The sequence below is a fragment of the Rhinatrema bivittatum genome, chromosome 4 (assembly GCF_901001135.1).
Source record: "Rhinatrema bivittatum chromosome 4, aRhiBiv1.1, whole genome shotgun sequence".
In the NCBI taxonomy this organism is placed as follows: Eukaryota; Metazoa; Chordata; class Amphibia; order Gymnophiona; family Rhinatrematidae; genus Rhinatrema; species Rhinatrema bivittatum.
In genome coordinates, this window is record NC_042618.1 from 147,362,761 (window position 1) to 147,383,821 (window position 21,061).

A 21,061-nucleotide genomic window follows, 5' to 3' on the forward strand; every position below is an offset into this window, starting at 1 on the left:
GCACCACACAATGAAAATCAGCCGACCCGTCCAAAGGAAGAAGGCATAGGGGGCAGACTTGCCCTATTCTACCAAAGATGGGTCGAGATAACTTCGGACAAATGGGTCCTAGCCATCATTTGAGAGGGATATTTCCTGGATTTCCACCACTTCCCTCTGGACAAGTTTGTGGAATCCCCTTGCCATGACCCTGCCAAGAGGATAGCAGTGGAAGCTACACTGACCAGACTGCTAGCCTTAGAGGCTATAACACCGGTGCCTGCACAACAAATAAAAACTGGACATTATTCCATCTATTTTATCGTTCCCAAGAAAGAAGGAACGTTCCGGCCCATCCTGGACTTCAAGTCAGTCAACCGCCACCTGACAATTCCTCGCTTCCGCATGGAAACCCTACGCTCGGTAATAAGGGCGATACACCCGGGAGAGTTCCTTACATCCCTGGATCTGTCTGAAGCCTACCTACACATTCTGATCCATCAAGAGCATCAGCGTTTTCTATGCTTCACGATCCTGGACCGCCACTACTAGTTCCGGGCACTACCATTCAGGTTAGCCACAGCACTCCGGACGTTCACCAAGATCATGGTGGTAGTAGCAGCCACATTGAGGAAGGAAGGAATCCTCGTACACCCTTATCTAGACAATTGGCTGATCAGGGCGAAATCCCCAGAGGAAAGTCACCAGGTGACCAACAGTCAAAACTCTACTGGAGAACCTTGGACTTCCTGGCAAACCGATCCAACGCCCAAGCGCTCAGCTTCTTCAGCCGCAGGCGGGAACCTCAGTCCCAGGGAATCGATGCCCTGGTACAGACCTGGCCAAAGGAAACTCTATTATACGCTTTCCCACCGTGGCCCCTATTGGGCGCAATCATCCACAAGAGAGAACACCACAAGGGACCAGTACTTCTAGTGGCTCCGGACTGGCCAAGAAGACCGTAGTACGCAGATATGCGAAGGTGGCTGACAGGGAGCCCCCTCTTGCTACCGCCTCACAGGAACCTGCTCCAAAAAGGGCTGATCCTCCACGAGGATCCAGCTCAATTCTCTTTTACAGGCCTGGCCATTGAGAGGACTCGCCTGAGAGAGAGCGGATACTCGGGGGCAGTAATTGACACCCTGCTCCGAGCACGCAAGTTCTCCACATCCCTAACATACATAAGGATTTGGAGAGTATTCGAAGCCTGGTGTGAGGACCGCAACACTATTCCATGCTCAGTCAAAATTCCTTCGATTTTGGAATTCTTGCATAACAGCCTACAGAAGGGATTGTCTCTCAACTCCGTCAAGGTACAGGTGGCCGCATTGTCATGCTACGGAACCAAGAGTGAGAGCGGCAGCCTAGCCTCTTACCCGGATGTCTCCCGCTTTCTGAAAGGAGTCAAGCAGATCCGACCACCCCTAAAGTGGCCGGTGCCTCTATGGAACCTCAACCTGGTCCTAGATTTCTTAGCAGGAGCCTCCTTCAGACCTCTTCGCGGCCTGTCTCTCAGACTATTAACATTGAAGACAGCCTTTCTGGTGGCAATCTGTTCAGCCCGTCGTAACTCCGAGCTACAAGCACTGTCCTGCTGGGAACCATTCCTCAGACTCACTCCAGGAACCATCCAGTTATGCACGGTACCATCCTTCCTCTCCAAAGTGGTTTCTCACTTCCATCTCAACCAATCCATCTCGCTACCATCGCCAGATGAGCATAAGAATTCGGAAGAGTCTTGCAGTCTACGCCACCTCAACGTCGGCAGACTCCTAGTCCGATACCTGGAAAGGTCGGAATCCATATGAAAGACGGACCATCTATTCGTCCTTCACAGTGGGAAGAAACAAGGGGAAGCGGCTTCGCGAGCAACCATAGCCCGCTGGATCAAAGAAGTTAAGGCAGCCTACGTAGAAGCAGGCAAGCCACCGCCTTTACAAGTCAAGGCCCATTCCACTAGAGCCCAGGCAGTGTCCTGGGTGGAAACCAAGATGCTGTCACCCACCGAGATCTGTCAGGTGGCGACATGGGTCCTCCATCCACACCTTCTCCAGGTTTTACAGCCTGGATGTTCAGGCTCGAGAGGACACAGCATTTGCAAGGGCAGTACTAAGTGAGCCACGGGCAGCCTCCCACCCAGTTCAGGAGTAGCTTTTTTACATCCCATTGGTCCTGAATCCATCTGCTACACGCTAGGAAATGGAGAAATTACTCACCTGATAATTTCGTTTTCCTTAGTGTAGACAGATGGACTCGGCATCCCACCTACGGCTGCCGTTATTCATGAATTCTTGGGTGACATCCCCGAGAGCGAGTGATTCACGGGTAAGTCATGCTTTCCTCTAACTAAGACACCCATCCTACCGGGTGTCGACGTTTCTCGGTTGAGAACACTGGCGGTCTCTAGCTATAACCAGTTCAAATTAATCAAGTTATCCAAGTTATTCAGTCATGCATATATCCACAATTGCTTTTCGAGGAGAATACTGAAGAGCTGCACTTCCTGCAGGGGTATATGTACTAGGACTGACATCAGATTGAAATCTGATCTGTCTCCAACTGGGTCTAGACTGAGTCCATCTGTCTACACTAAGGAAAACGAAATTATCAGGTAAGTAATTTCTCCATTTACAGTACAAAATTGTCAGTATTCACAATTAGTTATCCCAACTCATTAATACAAATTCAAAATAGGCCAGATATATTGAAGGGGCTGCCTTCCCTTATAATGCACACATAATACAGGCAAGCTATTCTAAGGGGTTGCCTCTCCCTTGCTACAAATGATCAGGTTGCCTTCTCTTGTAGTTCCTGGGCCTTCTTTCCTCGTGGGGCTGCACTCTTTCTCCCCAGTATGGTATCTTGCCTGGGACCAGAATTCCTGCAGCATTATTCCTTAAGGTGGATCAGGCCTCATAACTGGAGCTGGTCCTTAAGGTGTTCTAAGGCTCTTGGGTACATGCTCTGTCACACAGCCATTGCAGTGACAGTCTTTAGCCAGGTGCCATAGACTGATGCTGACCCCAAGCAGCATCCCCAGCTTGAGTAAGCCAAAGAGCAAGAGCTGGGTTCAGGAATCAGAACCAAGTCTCCTGCATGACAGCATATAGTACTGCTGCTGGATCAACAGGCTGGCCCTGATAACTTGAATGTGTTTAATATTCAATATAGCTTTCCTGTAAGGATTCGATTAATAAAACATGGCTACCTTCTACCTTGGCTTCTGCATTCTGTAATTATAGCATGACTTTATAGCCTGTATAACAGGAAAGCTATTCATAGAGTGCAGTGGAGTAGCACAACTGTTCTTTTCACAAATCTGGCCTTCCATCAGAATATGGAGCTGTGACTCTGTGAGGTCTTATTCTTTAGTATGCCTTTTTTTTGTCTGGTCTACTAATGGATTTTTTTCCCCACTGACTAACATTTCTACTTCAAAGCATGTCCTTACTAAAAAGATAGTGAGCCTTACCTATAAAACAAGTGAGGGAGCAGAATGTGCCCAAAAGATATCTTTTTAATTTAATGTATGATGTTAAGTCCCCTTAAAATTTGTTTCTAAATCATGACATAGAACAATGCGGATCCAGTCAGCCCTGCAATTTTGAGGCAATATTCCTATAGAGGTCTATGAAGGACTTGATCAAGATGCTAGAGTCCTGCATCACTCTCCATCTTATGGCTTATAAACAAAACTTGTATGTGAGGAGCAGGATGGCCTCAAAAGATGTGGGGGGAGGTTTAGTTTTTTTATTGCTTTTTTGAATGACTTCTTTCTTTGTACTTTTTCTTGTGATGACATGGGGGGGGGGGGGGGGGGGACCCTTTGAGCAGAGAGCTACTTTACCCACTGTGGTTTCCATCTTGTGTAAGTATTTGATTTTTATAGTTTTATTTTCTTTCTTTCAAGCAACCAGATAACATCGTATATGTGATGGATGCCTCCATTGGTCAGGCATGTGAAGCTCAGGCAAAGGCTTTCAAAGACAAAGTGGATGTAGCTTCTGTAATTGTGACAAAACTCGATGGCCATGCAAAAGGAGGAGGTGCACTTAGTGCGTAAGTATCACTTGTGGCATATTTCCTACCATAGTCAGTCATGAGTCAGTTCTGATGCTGTGAATAGGAGGAACCACTGCTAAAAAAAACAAACAAACCTGTTACCTGATTTGGCTCCAAACAAATTAGAAGCTGTGACAAAGAAGAATTAACTATTTTCTCACAGGACAAACAGGATGGTAGTCCTCACATATGGGTGACATCACAGGATGGAGCCCAATCACGGAACACTTTTGTCAAAGTTTCTAGACCTTTGGCCCCTACTGGGCATGCCCAGCATGGCACTAACCCTGCAGCCAGCAAGGGTCCCCCTTCAGTCTTCTTTTTTCCGCGCAGCAGTAGCCACGCGGTTAAGGAGCTCCACAGAGATTCCTGACAGGAATTTTCCTCATGGAATTATTAAGAGGTTTCATACCCCACAGGGGTCCCTCCTTCAAATTTTTGACTCCGTAGTACTCCGTTTTCGGTCGATTCCTGTCGAGTTTGGCCCTCGTGGCCTACTGGCCGTCAACCATGACTGGTCGTCATGGCCATGGCGTCCATCGGTGCCTGGACTGCAATCGCACCATGTCCATAACAGACCCTCATAAGGTCTGTGTAATGTGTGTCTGTGAGCACGATGTCTTGACCTGCACCAAATGTGCCCTAATGACACCAAAATGTCGCAAGGCCAGAAATCATTGACCTCACAATCGTCTGAGCCGCCGTCGAAGAAACCCCATTCAGAAAAAGCACCAACCTTTTCAGCGACCAGGTCACCAAGGCAACCCTCACCTGAAAGGGGATTGGGAGCCGCGACTCCACCTTTAATGGTGGTCCCTCTGGCTATGCCTCTGCCTCCTTCTTCTGTTCCGGAGCCGGGGCTGCTTGTACCACGTCTCCGAGAAGAACTGGACCGGCTGGTTCAGGAGGCCATCGACAAGGCGATGCATCGACTCAAAAGTTCCTCCGGCACAGACACCGGTACCAATCATGGAACCGACCGCTGACCCGATTCCGGCAGCGTTGGCACTGCTGCTCTCGAAAATGGAAGCGCTCATTGCCGCTTTTCCACCGATGGATCCCGGGTCACCGATGGCTCCGGTGGTCTCTCCGCTTACCTTGTCATTGGGAGGGGAAACACCGTTCCGCATCCCTCCATTGAGAGTCCTATCGATGCCGATACGTCCACCACCGATCCATTGATCGATGCCCTCAATGCCTGCACCGGTGCCTTTGATGCCTTCATCGGTGCCTCCAGTTATTCCTTTGATTCCTTTGGAGCCTAGACCAGGACCTTCAGGGATTCCACCGTCTCGTCCCCCTAGGGCTCCTAGAGGGGCAGATGCCGATCCCTACGATACCTGGACAGATGATTCTTCACCAGACACCGATGACCTTCCTTCACCACCTTCTCCTTCTGAAAGCAGAAAGCATTCTCCTCCAGAGGACCTTGTTCCCTTCCAATTACAGACTGAACAAGATGATGGGCACCAAATGATAGAGCTGTTGCAATTCCTGGATGCTCCCAAGGAAATAACCTCCATCCCTATTCACCAAGTTCTTCTGGATCTCCTCAAAAAGAACTGGGAACACCCTGGCTCTGATGCTCCAGTCAACAGGAAGGCTGACACCACTTATTTGGTACAGTCAGCCCCAGGTTTTCAAAAATCTCAACTGGATCACCACTCTGTCGTGGAATCTGCCCAAAAGAGGGCAAAGAGATCAAAACCTCACACTTCCTTTCCCGCAGGCAAGGAGCAAAAATTTCTAGATGCCATTGGTCACCGTTTCTTCCAGGGCTGAATGCTCATCTTCCGAATTGCGTCTTATCAGCTCTATATGACCCAATACAACAGGGTCTTATTTAAGCAGATACAAGAATTGACGGACTCCCTGCCTCAACAGTTCCAAGATCAACTTCAAGCCCTAGTGAACAAGGGCTTTGAGGCAGGCAAGCATGAGATAAGATCATCTTACGATATCTTTGACACTGCTACCAGGGTATCTGCAGCTTCCACTGCCTTAAATACCAGTGGGAGGTCGATTGTGCCATTTCCACAACAAGTGGCACACAATCACCTCAGACCAGTGGGTACTTGCCATAATCTCTCAGGGTTATCACCTGAACTTTCTCTCCATGCCACCGGACTCCCCACCTCGGCTGACGGGAACATCCGACCACGCACCACTTCTGGAACAGGAGGTCTCCCTCCTTCTCTAGTCCAGAGCAATAGAACCAGTGCCCTATTCCCAACAAGGCCTAGGATTCTATTCCCGGTACTTTCTAATCCCCAAAAAATCAGGTGGTGTTCGTCCAATTCTGGACCTACGTGCCCTCAACCATTACCTCCAACGAGAAAAGTTCAAGATGGTAACCTTGGGTTCCCTCCTTCCTCTTCTGCAAAAAGGAGACTGGCTCTGCTCTAGACTTCCAGGACGCATACACTCACATTGCGATAACTCCATCTCATCGCAAATACCTGAGATTTCTGGTAGGCCCCAAGCACTATCAGTACCGAGTGCTTTCCTCCGGCCTCGCGTCTGCACCACGAGTCTTAACAAAATGTCTCGTAGTAGTTGCAGCCTTCCTCAGGACTCAAGGTGTTCTCGTCTACCCCTATCTAGACGATTGGTTGATCAGGGCTCCTACTCAGCAAACTGCTGTTGTCCCTACATCTTACCTTACACACCCTGATTTCGCTAGGATTTCTCGTCAACTACGACAAATCCTACTTAGTCCCATCTCAAACCTTATCATTCATAGGGGCAGATTTGGACACCTTGCAGACAAAAGCTTTTCTACCTCAATAACGAGCGCTTACTCTCGTCTCTCTCGCACACCAGCTGCAGTCTCAGCGCTACATGACTACACGCCGCTTTCTCATCCTACTGGGACACATGGCGTCCTCAGTTCAGGTCACCCCAATGGCCCGCCTAGCCATGAGAGTCATGCAGTGGGACTCTAAGGTCACAATGGACTCGATGCATTCAACCCCTGTCGACCATTGTCCACGTCACCGACTCACTCCATCAGTCTCTCACCTGGTGGAAAAATCAGATCAATCTCCTCCAAGGCTTGCCCTTCCAGGCTGCAGACCCTCAAATAATTCTCACCACCTATGCTTCCAATCTCGGCTGGAGCCCATGTGGCCAATCTGCAGACACAAGGAGATTGGTCTCCAGAGGAAGCCAAACACCAAATCAATTTCCTGGAGCTTTGAGCAATCAGATATGCTCTCAGGGTATTTCAGGATTGCCTCTCAAACAAAGTCATCCTGATTCAGACAGACAACAAGGTGGCCATGTGGTACATCAACAAACAGGGAGGGACGGGCTCCTAAATACTGTGCCAGGAAGCTGCACAGATATGGGCTGAGGCCCTCTCCCATTCGATGTACCTCAGGGCCACCTACTTGCCGGGAGTGGACAATGTGTTGGCAGACGAGCTAAGTCGTGCCTTTCAACTGCACGAGTGGTCCCCTTAGTGGCGGACTCGATCTTCCAACAATGGGGTTACCCTCATATAGATCTTTGCGACATGTCAAAACCGCAAAGTAGAGAACTTTTGCTCTCACTCGCAGCCAACACTCACAACCAAGAAATGTGTTCTCCCTCTCTTGGGCGACAAGTCTCCTATATGTTCTGTCTTATGGTTAGGTCCTTGAGAGGGCTCGCCTGTTGAAGCGTGGATTTTCTTCTGCAGTGATTGCTGCCTTACTCCGCGCTCGGGAGTTCTCCACTTCTCTAGCATATCTGCAGGTTTGGAAAGTGTTTGAGGCCTGGTGCAAGGAGTGCGATGTTCTTCCTTGTTTGGTTAAAATCCCGCGCTTTCTGTATTTTTCGTTGAATAAGAGACTAGCCCTTAATTCCTTGAAGGTTCAAGTTGTGGCTCTTATGTCTTTTAGAGGCACGGTAAGTGGAGTCCGCCTATCGTCCCATCCTGATGTGGCCCATTTTGTGAAAGGAGTGAAGCATGTTCGGCCTCCCTTGTAGTTGCTGGTTCCTTTGTGGAGTCTTAACCTGGTGCTGGATTTTTTTAGTAGGCCATGTTTCGACCACTAGTATATATAGCCTTTGCTTGTGGTTATTGACCCTGAATACAGTGTTCCTGGTGGTTATATGTTCTGCATGTCTCATTGACAACGAACTAAGCCTCAAACAACACATATCAATAAAGGTTAAGGAAGGATATGCTAAACTCATGATACTAAGAAAACTCAAACCATTACTATCATTACCACATTTCTGTACTGTGCTTCAATCGCTGATTTTTGCCAGCACAGACTATTTTAATGCCCTGTTACTAGGCCTACCTAACACTACAGTAAGACCTCTACAGATTTTACAAAATGCTGCTGCAAGAATCCTCACTGGAAAAAACAAGAGATCACATAACAGATACACTCGCCACCCTACATTAGCTTCCCATTGAACAAAGAATACAGTTCAAAGCACTGTGCCTAATACACAAACTCATCCACGACGATAAAGCAGAATGGCTGAACACAGCACTTAGAGTACATGTCCCACACAGAAATCTAAGGTCAGCAAACAGAGCACTCCTTCCCATTCCTGCTGTGAAAACTGCATGACTTACCCAAGTGAGGGAGCGAGCTCTGTCTCTAGCCGGTCCCATATTATGGAACTCAATGCCCCTTGACCTTAGACTCCAGAGCAATCACAAACTTTTCAAAACACAGCTCAAAACCTGGCTTTACATACAAGCCTTCAAGAAAGAAAACTGATGCAGGCTATTTGAAGTAAAAGATATGCGGCATAAAGCACCAAATGCCTAATTTTATAAATCCTTACTGAATTATTTCAACATTTTTTTAACTGTAGGCAACCTTCAGGTCATATTGCTATGATACACTTAATCCCCCTAATAAACGCCTTATTGTTACCGAACACTATTGGCACCACCTATGTAATGTACGACCCATATTTTTTACTGGTTCCCTATTGTAAACCGTTGTGATGGTGAATAACTTAATGACGGTATATAAAAACTCTTAAATAAATAAATAAATAAATTTCCAAGTTGCAGGCATTGTCTTGCCAGGAGCCATTCCTTTGAGTGACTCCAGGGGTGTTGCAGTTGCATACTGTTCCATGCTTCTTGCCTAAGGTTGTCTTGGAGTTTCATTTGAATCAGTCCATTTCTTTGCCGTCCCTGGATAAGGTCAGGGATGTGGAGGAGTATTGCTTCCTGCGTTCCTTGGATGTCAAGAGACTTGTGCTGTATCTGGAGGTTTCTGAACCTTTCCGAAAGTTGGATAGTCTGTCTTTCATGGTGGAAGGAAGCAGGGTAAACCAGCTTTGCGGACTACAATAGCTTGCTGGATTAAGGAGGTGGTCATGGCCACGTATAAGGATGCTGAAAAGTCGTTGCCTATTTAGGGTAAGGTTAAATCCACTAGAGCTTAGGCAGTGTCATGGCGGTGGTTAGGTTGTCTCCCGTCAACATTTGCTGAGCTGCAAAGTGGTCCTCCTTTCACACCTTTTCCAGGTTTTATCGTCTGGATGTGCAAGCCTGGGAGAATGCAGCCTTTGCACATGCGGTGTTGACTGGACTGTGGGCAGCCTCCCACCCTGTTCAGAGTAGCTTTGGTACATCCCACTGGTCCTGAGTTCATCTGTTTACATTGTAGGGAATGGAGAAATTACTTACCTGATAATTTCATTTTTGTTAGTGTAAACAGATGGACTCAGCTTCCTGCCCTTGGCTGCCACATGAGTGTGTCAATAGTCCTCCTGTGGGGCTTTGGATCCCAAGGGATTACTGGAAAGAATTCATCCAGTCCCTATATTTCTTACGTGAGTTCAGTGTTTGAGTGCAGTTATGGTTGCCTTTTTTAAGCAAGTTTTTTGCTAGTCTGTCCATAGTTGCTTTTGAAGAGAATAATGACAGGCTGGGTCACTGCAGGAGTGTATATATATATATATATATATATATATATATATATATATATATATATATATATATATATATATATATATATATATATATATATATATATACTGTGACATCAGCTTGCTCCGTCTCCATGTGCTGGCAGGGGAGCATAACCCACTGGTCCTGAGTCCATCTGTCTACACTAAGGAAAACGAAATTATCAGGTAAATAATTTCTCCATTTAATTATTTTGTTTTCAGGTAAGTGACAAATTTTGGTGGGATACTTAGAGTTGATCCTAAGAAAATAAAATTGGTCATTAAACTCCCCCAAAAAGATGGTACAGATATGGTTTTTGGAGTGTGAATAACAGTGACCAGCACACACACAGTAAATTATATAGAGAAATGGAAAATATTTTTATTTTCGATTAACACACACTATTAGTCTTGTGAAAGAAAGTACTCTCTTAAGATGTCCTTCTATTGGTCCTGTTTGAGCTGGCTGATTAATGACGTTTTAGTGTAATATAACCTTTATTTTTCTTTTTATACAGTGTTGCTGCTACAAAAAGTCCTATTATTTTCATTGGGACTGGAGAGCATATAGATGATTTTGAACCTTTTAAAACACAGCCCTTTATCAGTAAACTTCTAGGTAAGTCTTATATTCACAGCAATAGACTTCTGGGAAGAGGCCTGTCCCATATCATTCTGAGATCTATAACCTTGCTTTTCCTATTGATAAGAAAAGATTATGGTCTTCAGGGTATTAAATATACAGGACTCCAGTAATATGGAACAGTAATGGTCACTATGCCTTGCAGGTCATAGCAAATCTATATTAGAAAGAACTTTGACTTTGTCAAGGAAATGTAAAAATAAGTGCTGTGCTTAATTTTGCTATCTTTTTCCTGTTTTATGTTTTCTTTCATAACTTGGGTTTAATTATGAAAATTACTGCAAGGAAAAGAGAAATTTTAGTCTTACTCGATAATTTCCTTTCCACTAGTCCAGAAGTGTGGGTTATTTCCCCCTACTAGCAGATGGAGATAGAGGACACACCTTTTTCCATAACATTATCACTAGTGATTATCATAGTGCAGCTCCAGCAAAAAGCTAGTATTCTTATGTCAAAGCCATAGAAGAAAAAACTAATAGCAGATTCAGTCTCTTAAATATGTACAAAATTTTGAAACACTAAAAGGATCCCTCAAAGAAATGATTCTTCCAAGCTTTTCTTGAATAAATGACGAGGAAGAAAATAATCTTTGGAAACTGTGGTACACCGCACAGATCCAGCTTCCAGGGAAGGTCCTGGACTGACATAGCAGGATTCAAGGAAAGAACATTATCAGGTAATACTAAATTTCTCCATCCTTTTCATCCTGCTACACCAGTCCAGATGAGTGGGAAGTATCCAAGCCCAGTTAATGTGGGAGAGAGGAAGTTAGAGCTGCTTTGAATGTCAGCTTCAAAGGCTGCATCTTTTGCATGAACATCTAGACTGAAATGTTTAGTAAAAGAATTTAAGGAAAACAAAGTGATTGCCTTATAAATATCCTCTAGGGCAAGAGCTCTGGCCAAGAAGAAATTTGAGCTTTCACCCAGTTTGCCCAAATGACTTTTGGTTGCTCTCTGTCAGCAGGTGTCTCCTCTGAACTTGGCAGTGCATGTCATAATCCCAGATGCCAGGAAACTTCAGTCTAGATCTCCACAAACTCTGTGCTCTAAGCCATATGGCTGCTACTGTTTGTGGTGCAGTAGTGAATTATGCTCTTGAATTTTAAATTAGGCCAGAAGTTAATTTAAATGTCTGTAAGCTTTCTCCACTGGACTACACTGGAAAGAACTTAAATTTTAATGATTAGAAGACCTTATCATTGGGCCCCATTAAAATAACACTGATGTCAATCTCTGTGTTTGCAACCAATCCAGTGCCTGCCTTAGTGTGTGTACGTCACACTCTGTTTAATGAACTGATTAGATGGAATAATAGGACATTAGAGGAGAAAGTCAGTTATATATATATATTTTTTTTTTTTTGTTTTGAAAACAAAGATGGATGTATAGACCTCCGTGGTCCTGTTCAACATCTATATTGCCCTATTGACCTGCTTACTATCCACTCTCAGCTTTTCATACAGAATTTATGTAGACAATACCCAGTTTTTCTTTCTTGTCAAAACTTCCTGGTCTTCCACTGCTCAATATGCCTTTCTCTCTCTTCCATTAGAGCATGGTTAAATCACAACAGACTTTCATTCCATTTACAAAAAAATGAAGTCATGATTTAGACCATATTAGTCTGACACACCCTCACAGTTATAATTTGACTCTCAGGTCATAACAATTGACAAAACTGTCTGAAATCTCGGCTGGGGCTGGACACTATCCTTTCTATGCATGCTAATGCAAAGGCAATAGTTCACGTCTCATTTTGTAAACTATGCCTTCTTTGCCACCTCAAACCCCCTGCTTGAACTGAACACATTTAGGGTCAAACTGCGGTCACTGTTCCTTACCTCATTACACTATGGCAATTTCCTTTATTCGGGCCTTCCTTACTACACACTTAAGCCACTACAGATACTCCAAAACTCTGCAGCCCATCTTCTCACAGGTACAATCCTCTGCACTCAGGCAGGCTAATCCACACTGGTGGGGTTATGCACTCCTACCAGCAGATGGAGACTAAGACAACTGATTTGCTGATGTCACTGTATATAGCCTTAACCCGACTCCCTAGTGGGAATTGCCTATTTAAAAAATAAAAAAAAGAGGAGAAATGGATTTGAGCTCCTGAGGTGAAAGCAGTCTGGTACCCTCCCTCAGCTGAGCGATTGAGCCTCTTTGCCTTGCTAGGTTTAGGCTAAAAAAGAAAAGAGAAGGGAGAGCTCGGGAGTGAAGACTTGAGCCCTCTTCCTCCATAGCCACTGGCCCAGTCATGACTTCAACTGGCAGAGGTCTGAGCTCAGATTAAAAAAAAAAAAATAATAAAGGGGATCTCTTCTTCCTATTAGGCCGTTTTTTCCCTTTGGCTCTACCTGCCCCTTTGCACTTCTGATCAAACTACTGGAGGGTGGAGGGGAGCAGCATACCGGTGGTGCCCCTGGCATTAGTTTGGTCAGCAAAAGTGCTCTTGAGTTCCTGCACTGCTGTCTCTGACTGTTGGCTGTGTGAGTCAAGGATAGGCCACTGCGACAGTAGGTTAGACGGTGGCTGAGGTTTGTTTTTTTTCCTATGAGCGAGTGCCTGCAGTAAGGCTGAGCTTAGAGTTCTATGCACACAAGGCTGCAGACTAGAGTTTTGTGCATCTGTGAATGGGTATGACCAAGTGCCCTAGTATGGCTTTTGGCTGTTTTAGTATTGTACAGGAGGGCAGCCCTTTTGTGACAGATAATGGCGCTGTGTGACTAATAGGGCAGAGGCTTCCCGTTTGTGCAGCTTGCCATATAAGGGCAGTCCAGCCGTTGCCGCCTCTTCGCCAATGCAGTGTTGCCTGGAGGCTCAAGGACAATTGCCCTCCAAGGATTTTACCACTGTTAAGGTATCCCCCTGCCAAATGAGGATTTGCAAGGGTGCCCAGCGAAGGCTAAGCAGCCCCAAAAGGAAGAGAAGCATCCTAGGCTGCCTTACTTAGTGTCTATTGGGAAAGCCCCTTAAAGAGGAAAGCCCATTTGAGGAAGAGGAAGAAGAGCCTCACAACCCAACTGATGATTCTGGGGATAATTCAAATTCCTCACCTTTGGAAGACTGTGAAATTCCGCCTGACCTGGAGCCACACAGAACTCTGCTCCGATTCTTCTAGTGGGACAAGTTGCTAGGTTTATTGGCTGAAACCCTGAAAATGATTGGAGTAAGGTGAACAGGATGGGGCCCTTCTTCTGCATGCACGTCTGGGAGTGCCGTTATGGGCATGCAGAAGAAGGGCCCCCATCCTGGTCACCTTACGCAAGGACCCCCCCCCACACACACACACACATTCCTTGAGCCAGTGCAGGAGTTGATTGACCTTGAGTGGAACACCCGGGAAGCAAATGTTAAAGGGGAGTGATCATTGGTGGCCTGTACCCCCCTTAGATTTGAAGGCAAGGGAGCAGTCTCGATTTCCTGTTGTGTGCTGCCACTAAGCGAACCACCATTGCGGTCGAAAGGGGTGGAGGGGTGCTGTTTTAAGGATACCCAGGGTAGAAAGATTGAGGCTATCCTCAAGCAGGCATTTGAGGCAATAGTAATTTATTTATTTAGAACTTTTATATACCGGCATTAGTATGCAAACATCATGCCGGTTTACATCATAACTAACAGACTGAAAATACAATTAACAGGGCAGGGTAAACAGGGCGCATAAATACAGGTGCAGACAGTAAGGAGGAAGAGAGCAAACATCAACTTTGAACGGTGACAGGAAGGCAAACTAAAGTCTATATACAATTTAGGTACTATTTACAGGATGAATTTGCTAATAGCTTCTGGCTGCTTAGAAAGAGGAGCCACATTTCTAGATGATGCAGGCTGTGACTTGGTGCATATGGATGCTAGAGGAGTAGTTTCTATTATAGCAGCTAGATGTCTTTTGTGACTATGAAATTGGTCAGTAGATATGATTTCTAAGTCAGATTTGACCAAGTTACCCTTTAAGGGTTCTCTCTTATTTGGAAATGAGTTGAAGATAGTGAATCAATGGAGTGATTCCAGGATTCTGTGGTTGCTGGAAGACTAGAGTAGCTTTGCGCTCTTTTGGGGAGAGAAATCTCTCCAGGGATTCCTGTTTTCACCCTTACCAAGAGATTGATGTTGGAAGTCTCATCCTTTATGAAGATCAGTCCTTTAGCCCGAAGAAGCCAAATAAGGACTCAGGGTCCAGTGCCGGAGTATCTTGGACCTCGCAATGAAGGTACGGGGATCCACCTACAGGTTCCGGAGATAGGTGGGTGACAATTTCGCTTTTATCAAAGGAGGATCCATATCACAACAGACCCATGGGTCTTAGATGTAATAAGAGATGGCTATGCTCTAGCTCAGGGGTCAGGAACCTTTTTGGCTGAGAGAGCCATAAACGCCACATATTTTAAAATGTAATTCCATGAGAGCCATACAATATGTTTAAAACTAAATACAAGTAAATGTGTGCATTTTATGTAAGATCACACTTTTAAAGTACAATAAGTCTCTGAAAATATTACACCAGGCCTTAAGACACCAATACATCTCCTATTAGGAAAACGGACCAAGTCAGGCTGCTATAGAGTCCTACACAGAAACTACACGCCAGCAGAAAACCTCACCTGAATCACGTGCTGTCCCTCACCTAACATAGAATAAAGAGACCAAAACGCATAACAAGAAGCATGCAGACAAAAACTGAATTGGAAACTGCAACAAGCCAGAGTCTCTGTATGCAGTGTAACAAAGGAAAAAAGAAACATCACACATCCTTATAAAACAAATCAAGAAATATAAAATCATCAGCAGTAAAACTGTACTAACAAAAAGAACATATTTCGAAACAGCAGATGAGTGGAATATCCAATAATTAAAAACTCATATAAAACATTTCCAGATACCAACAAAATATTTCAAATAGCAGACACAAAGATCCAGTAATGAAAAATAAGGATACAAAAATTTTTTGCTCTGCATACCTGGGAACGTTTGATATCCAGGTGTCCTGAGATTGTTCTGAATTAGCAGGAGGTGGGGTGGTTTGCTTGGAACTTTCTCCTCTCTCAGTCACATACCAGCGCTCTCTCTCACACTGGCTCTCAATGACACACCTATACACACATGCTCTCAGTCACTCACATATACAAATGTTTTTTCTCTCTCACTTATATAGGCTCTTAATTACACATTTACACACATGCTGTCTATCTTTTCACGCTTACACACACAGGCTTTCAATCACATAAATACATGCTGTCTTTTTCTCTCACACACAGACTCTCATTCACATGCTTACAAACATGTCCTCTCTTTCTCTCATTTACACACAGGCTCTCAATCACATACTCACATGCTCCCTCACCTAAATCAGCTCTCAATCACACAGACACACATGGTCTCTCTCTCTCATTTAAACACAGGCTCTCAATCACATACTCACATGCTCCATCACCTAAACCAGCTGTCAATCAGACACAGACACACATGATCTCTCTCTTACTTATACACACAGGCTCTTAATCATACATACACATGATCTCTCTCACACACAAAGGATCTCAATCATACACACATACTCTTTCAAACAAACAGGTTTTCAATTACAAACTTACACATACAGGTTCCCAATGGTAAACTTACATTCATGCTCTCTCTCTCACAGGCAGGATCTCAATCACAGACATACTCTCTTTCACATATACAGGCTCTCAATCATTCACATACATGCAATCTCTCACTCACACACACAGGATCTCAAACACACATGCTTGCTCGCTCATTCACTCTCTCCCCCTCCCCCCCCCCCCCCCCGGGAACTCGCGGCAGCAGCAGCCACCTCCCAACGCTAACCTCCTTCATTTTCAGCCCTCGCGGAGGCGAAGGCGGAGTCCCATCGGCCGCGGTTGAAGATTTTCATTTTCCTCCGAGCCGCGCTGCAGTTTTCTTCCCGTCTGACACTAGCGTGCCTGCGCGGGTCTTCCCGCGCAGGCACCCGATGCTCTCCACTTCCTCTTCCGGGCCGCGGGAAGAAGAGAGCACGCGACTCCGGCGCTGGCACCCGGCTGACACCCCGATGACTCCCGCGCAGGCACCCGGATGACTCCAGTCGGCGTGCTCTCTTCTCCTCCCCCCCCGCGGCCCGGAAGAGGAAGTGGTGAGCATCGGGTGCCTGCGCGGAAGAAGAGACCACGCTAGTGTGGTCTCTTCTTCCCGCGCAGGCACCCGATGCTCTCCACTTCCTCTTCCGGGCCGCGGGGGGGGGGGGGGAGGAGAAGAGAGCACGCCGGTGCCGCTGACTCCAGCTGTCCTGCTGCGTTCCGCCCGGGGCTGACAGCATTTTAAGCCCGGGCGGCGGAGGACCGGGGAGCAGCTGGGTCAGCGGGGAACCGCGAAGTATGGCGACACTTGTCTGCGAGCCAGATGCAGCCCTCAAAAGAGCCATATCTGGCTCGCGAGCCATGGGTTCCCGACCCCTGCTCTAGCTCTTTTTGACTCCCTCTGGATACCTTTATGGTCTCTCCATGCACTCACTAGCAAAGAGAGTGACAGTGGAGAGCACGTTACAAAAGCTGATGGACCTCAGGGCCATAATTCCAGTTCTCAAATCGCAGGAAAATACAGAGCAATATTCTATTTATTCAGTTGTACCCAATAAGGAAGAGAGCTCCTTTCGACCGTTTCTGGATCTGAAAGGAGTCATCCAGCATTTGCACATGATTTGCTTCAGAATGGAAACCTTGCACTCTGTCATTGTGGCAGTGCTAAGAGGGGAGTTTCTCATGTGTCTTGATCTGATGAAAGCATATCTGCATATCCCCATATGACAGGATCATCAGCAGTTTCTATGTTTTGCCATTCTAGAATGGCATTATCAGTTTTGAGCCTTGCCATTCGGCCTGGCTATGGTGCCCAGGACCTTCTCCAAGATCATGGTGGTAGTATTTATTTAATTTATTTAAAGGCTTTTCTATACCGATGTTCATGTAATAGTACATATCGCGTCAGTTTACAGAGAACTAAAGTTAGAAATTACATCGAACAGAGGGATACATATAACAAGGCGTGCCTAATAAGCATTATAGATAAACCAAAAAACTTAGTATTACATCTAAAGTAGTAAGCATGAGAGATACATATAACAAGGTGAATGTAATAGGAATAATAGTTATACAACCAAAATTTTTGTATTACAACTAACTTATTAAACACAATTGTATGAAAAATGTGAGAAAATAAGTGTATGCCTGAAGACAGACGAATAAAAGGACAAAAGCTCCAGCGATTTTTCTAGCCCTGGATCATGGTCCAGGAGTAGACTAGCACGGGATAAGGTTAAGAATGAGAGAAGAGCGGCCAGAATAAAGCTGAGGTGATGGGGTTATTGAAATCTTTAAGTGAAGGGTTTTGTGAAAAGCCAAGTCTTAAGCTTTTTCTTAAACGTTTGCCTACAAGTTTCTAGTCGAAGGTCTGTGGAGAGGGCATTCCAATGTGTGGGACCGGCAGTCGAGAAAGCACGTTTCTTACGCAATGACTTGGCTGGAGGTGCATAGAGTGTGCCTAAATAACTGGTTCTGATTGGTCTGGATGATGAGTGATGACGAAGGGGGCAGTTTAGTTCTAGCGAGGTTTGGGAGTGGATGGTCTTGTGGGTTATGGTTAGAACTTTGTACAAGATTCTGGATTTAATGGGGAGCCAATGTAGGTTTTTAAGGATAGGTGTGATGTGTTCTCCTCTGTTAGAATTGGTTAAGATCCTGGCAGCGGAGTTCTGTAACATTTGTAGTGGTTTGGTGATAGCTGGAAGGCCGATTAGCAGAGAGTTGCAGTAATCAATTTTTGAGAATAAAATTTCTTGGAGAACTGTTCGAAAGTCCTGAAAATGGAGGAGAGGTTTCAGCTTTTTTAATATGTGAAGTTTATGAAAACATTCTTTGGTTGTATTGTTAACAAATTTTTTTAGGTTCAGCCTGTTGTCAATAATTACACCGAGGTCTCTTACGTGTGTTGAGGAGGTCATTTGGGGTGTGTTGAGGTTGTTGACAACCTGCGCGTTGTCATCCTGAGTGATAATCATAAGTTCAGTTTTTGAAGTATTGAGTACTAAGTTAAGGCTGGTGAGGAGGGTGTTTATGGACTGTAGACAATTATTCCAGAAATTGATGGTGTTTGAGATTGGTTCTGTGACTGGTATCAGGATCTGGACATCATCGGCTTAAATGAAGTGCGTAACCTTTAGACTTGTGAGAAATTGACATAGGGGGAGAAGATAGATGTTAAATAAGGTGGGGGAGAGGGAGGATCCTTGAGGGACTCAGAGTGTGGACTTGACCGGGAGAGACTCTTTATTGCTTATTTTAACTTTGAAACTCCTATTGTCAAGGAATGATTTGAACCAGTCAAGGGCTGTTCCTGAAATACCTATGTCTAAGAGCTGATTGAGGATGGAGTGCTTCACAGTGTCGAATGCTGCAGATATATTGAGAAGTGCCAGCAGGTAGGGGGTCTTTTTCTCAAGGCCTGTGAGGATGCTGTCAGCGAGATTAGAAGGGATTCCGTATTGAGATATTTGCGGAATCCGAATTGGGCAGGTGTAAGAATCTTATTTTCCTCTAGGTATTCCGAGAGTTGTTTAACTATCTTCTCCATGAGTTTGCCGACAAATGGTAGATTAGCGATGGGGTGAAAATTGGCCGGGTCCACTGGGTTCAGGTTGTGTTTCTTGAGTAGTAGAGGTTTGAGGGAGGCTAGTTTTAGCGAGTCCGGAACTAATCCTTGCATTGTAGCGGCATCTCTGGGCAAGGAGAGTATTCTGGTCCGTCCATACCTGGACGGTTGGTTGATTCTAGCCAAGACTGCGGAAGAGAGTCGGTTGGTATCTATAAAGTGATCTGTCTCCTTCAAGTGCTGGGCTGGATAGTAAATTTAGCTAAAAGCAGTCTACAGCCAACACAGACCCTGGAATTTGATATGGTGCAGGACAAGGTGTTCCTGTCAGAGCAACGTATCTGAAAGTTGGAGACTCAAGTTCAGTCCTTGAGATTGTCCATTCATCCAGTGGTGTGGAGTAATTTACAGGTCTTGGGGGTCAATGACAGCAATGTTGGAGGTGGTACCCTGGCGAGGGCGCATATGCAGCCACTTTAGGAGACTCTGCTATTGCAGTGGAATCTGCAGCACACATGAGTATACTGTGAGGCTATCCTTGCTGCTGGAAGTAAGCATGAAATTGCAGTGGTAGTTGAAAAATGAATACAAAACAAGAGGCACCCTTAGGGACCCTGAAATGATTGGTGCTCAGAACGGATGTGAGCCTCCTGGTTTAGGGGATTCACTGCCAAGAGTTAATAGTGTAAGATTGGTGGAATTCTGAGGAATGACAGTGAATCATCAATCGATTGAAAGCTTGTGTGTTTCACTTGGCATGCCTACAGTTCACCGAGCAGCTGACAGGCCGAGCGGTAAGGGTGATGTCAGACAATGCCATGACAGTTGTCTACGTAAACCATTAGGGTGGAACCAGAATCATCAGATGATGGAAATAGATGCTATCATGGAATGGGCAGAGCAACATATACAGATGCTATCACCCTTTCACATTGCAAGGACAGACCATGTGAGGCCAATTTCTCAGAAGACATGCCTTAGATCCAAGAGTGGGAGCTGGTGGACGATGCCTTTTAGTTCATAGTCTGTTAATGGGATCAGCCTTATCTGGATCTGATAGCGAATTGCAACAACACGAAGGTATAGTGGTTCTACACTCACAGAACGGTCCCGAGGATATTGGGAATCGATACTCTTGTTAAACAGTGACTGCAGAGTGAGATGCTGTATGTATTCCCTTCTTAGCCGATAATCGGCAGAATAATATGGAGGAATGTGAGTCATCCCAAGACTTCTGATGGCAGCAGATTGACCACGGAGACCTTGATATGTGGACCTCCAACATTTACTGATAAGCAGTCCTATGAGGCTGCTGATCAAAAAAGGATCTTTATGACTGGGGCCGATTTGTATACAAAAGTTCGGATCAATTACAGTTTGGCCCTTAAGAGGCTGAGAAATGGTTATTTTCTGGCAGTGGTGTCCACACTGCTTCGAGTTAGGAAGTTTTCTATATCCTCTGGCTTATACCAGGGTTTGGAGAGTGTTCAAAAGTTGGTGTGGGGTGAGAGATTGTCACCCTCTGAGTGGAAATGCCACTAATTCTAGAGTTTCTGCAGGGTCTGACCCTAAACACCTTGAAGGTTCAGGTTGCAGCATTGGCTTGTTCCATATTAGGAGCTACCACCCAGGAAAGATCTAGGTATCATAGTGGATAATACATTGAAATCATCGGCTCAGTGTGCTGCGGCAGTTTAAAAAAAAAAAGGGAACAGAATGTTAGGAATTATTAGGAGGAGAATGGTGAATAAAACGGAAAATGTCATAATGCCTCTATCGCTCCATGGTGAGACCACACCTTGAGTGCTGTGTG

General features: G+C 45.4%; 1 protein-coding gene across 1 annotated transcript in view; it reads left to right on the forward strand.

The window, feature by feature from the left end:
* SRP54 (signal recognition particle 54) overlaps positions 1-21,061 on the forward strand; it is a 141,061-nt gene that overhangs the window by 90,093 nt on the left and 29,907 nt on the right. Inside the window, exons 9-10 of the mRNA XM_029598953.1 lie at positions 3,890-4,038; positions 10,473-10,573. Of these exons, the coding sequence (XP_029454813.1) occupies positions 3,890-4,038; positions 10,473-10,573 (250 nt within the window). The remainder of the gene's footprint in view (positions 1-3,889; positions 4,039-10,472; positions 10,574-21,061) is intronic.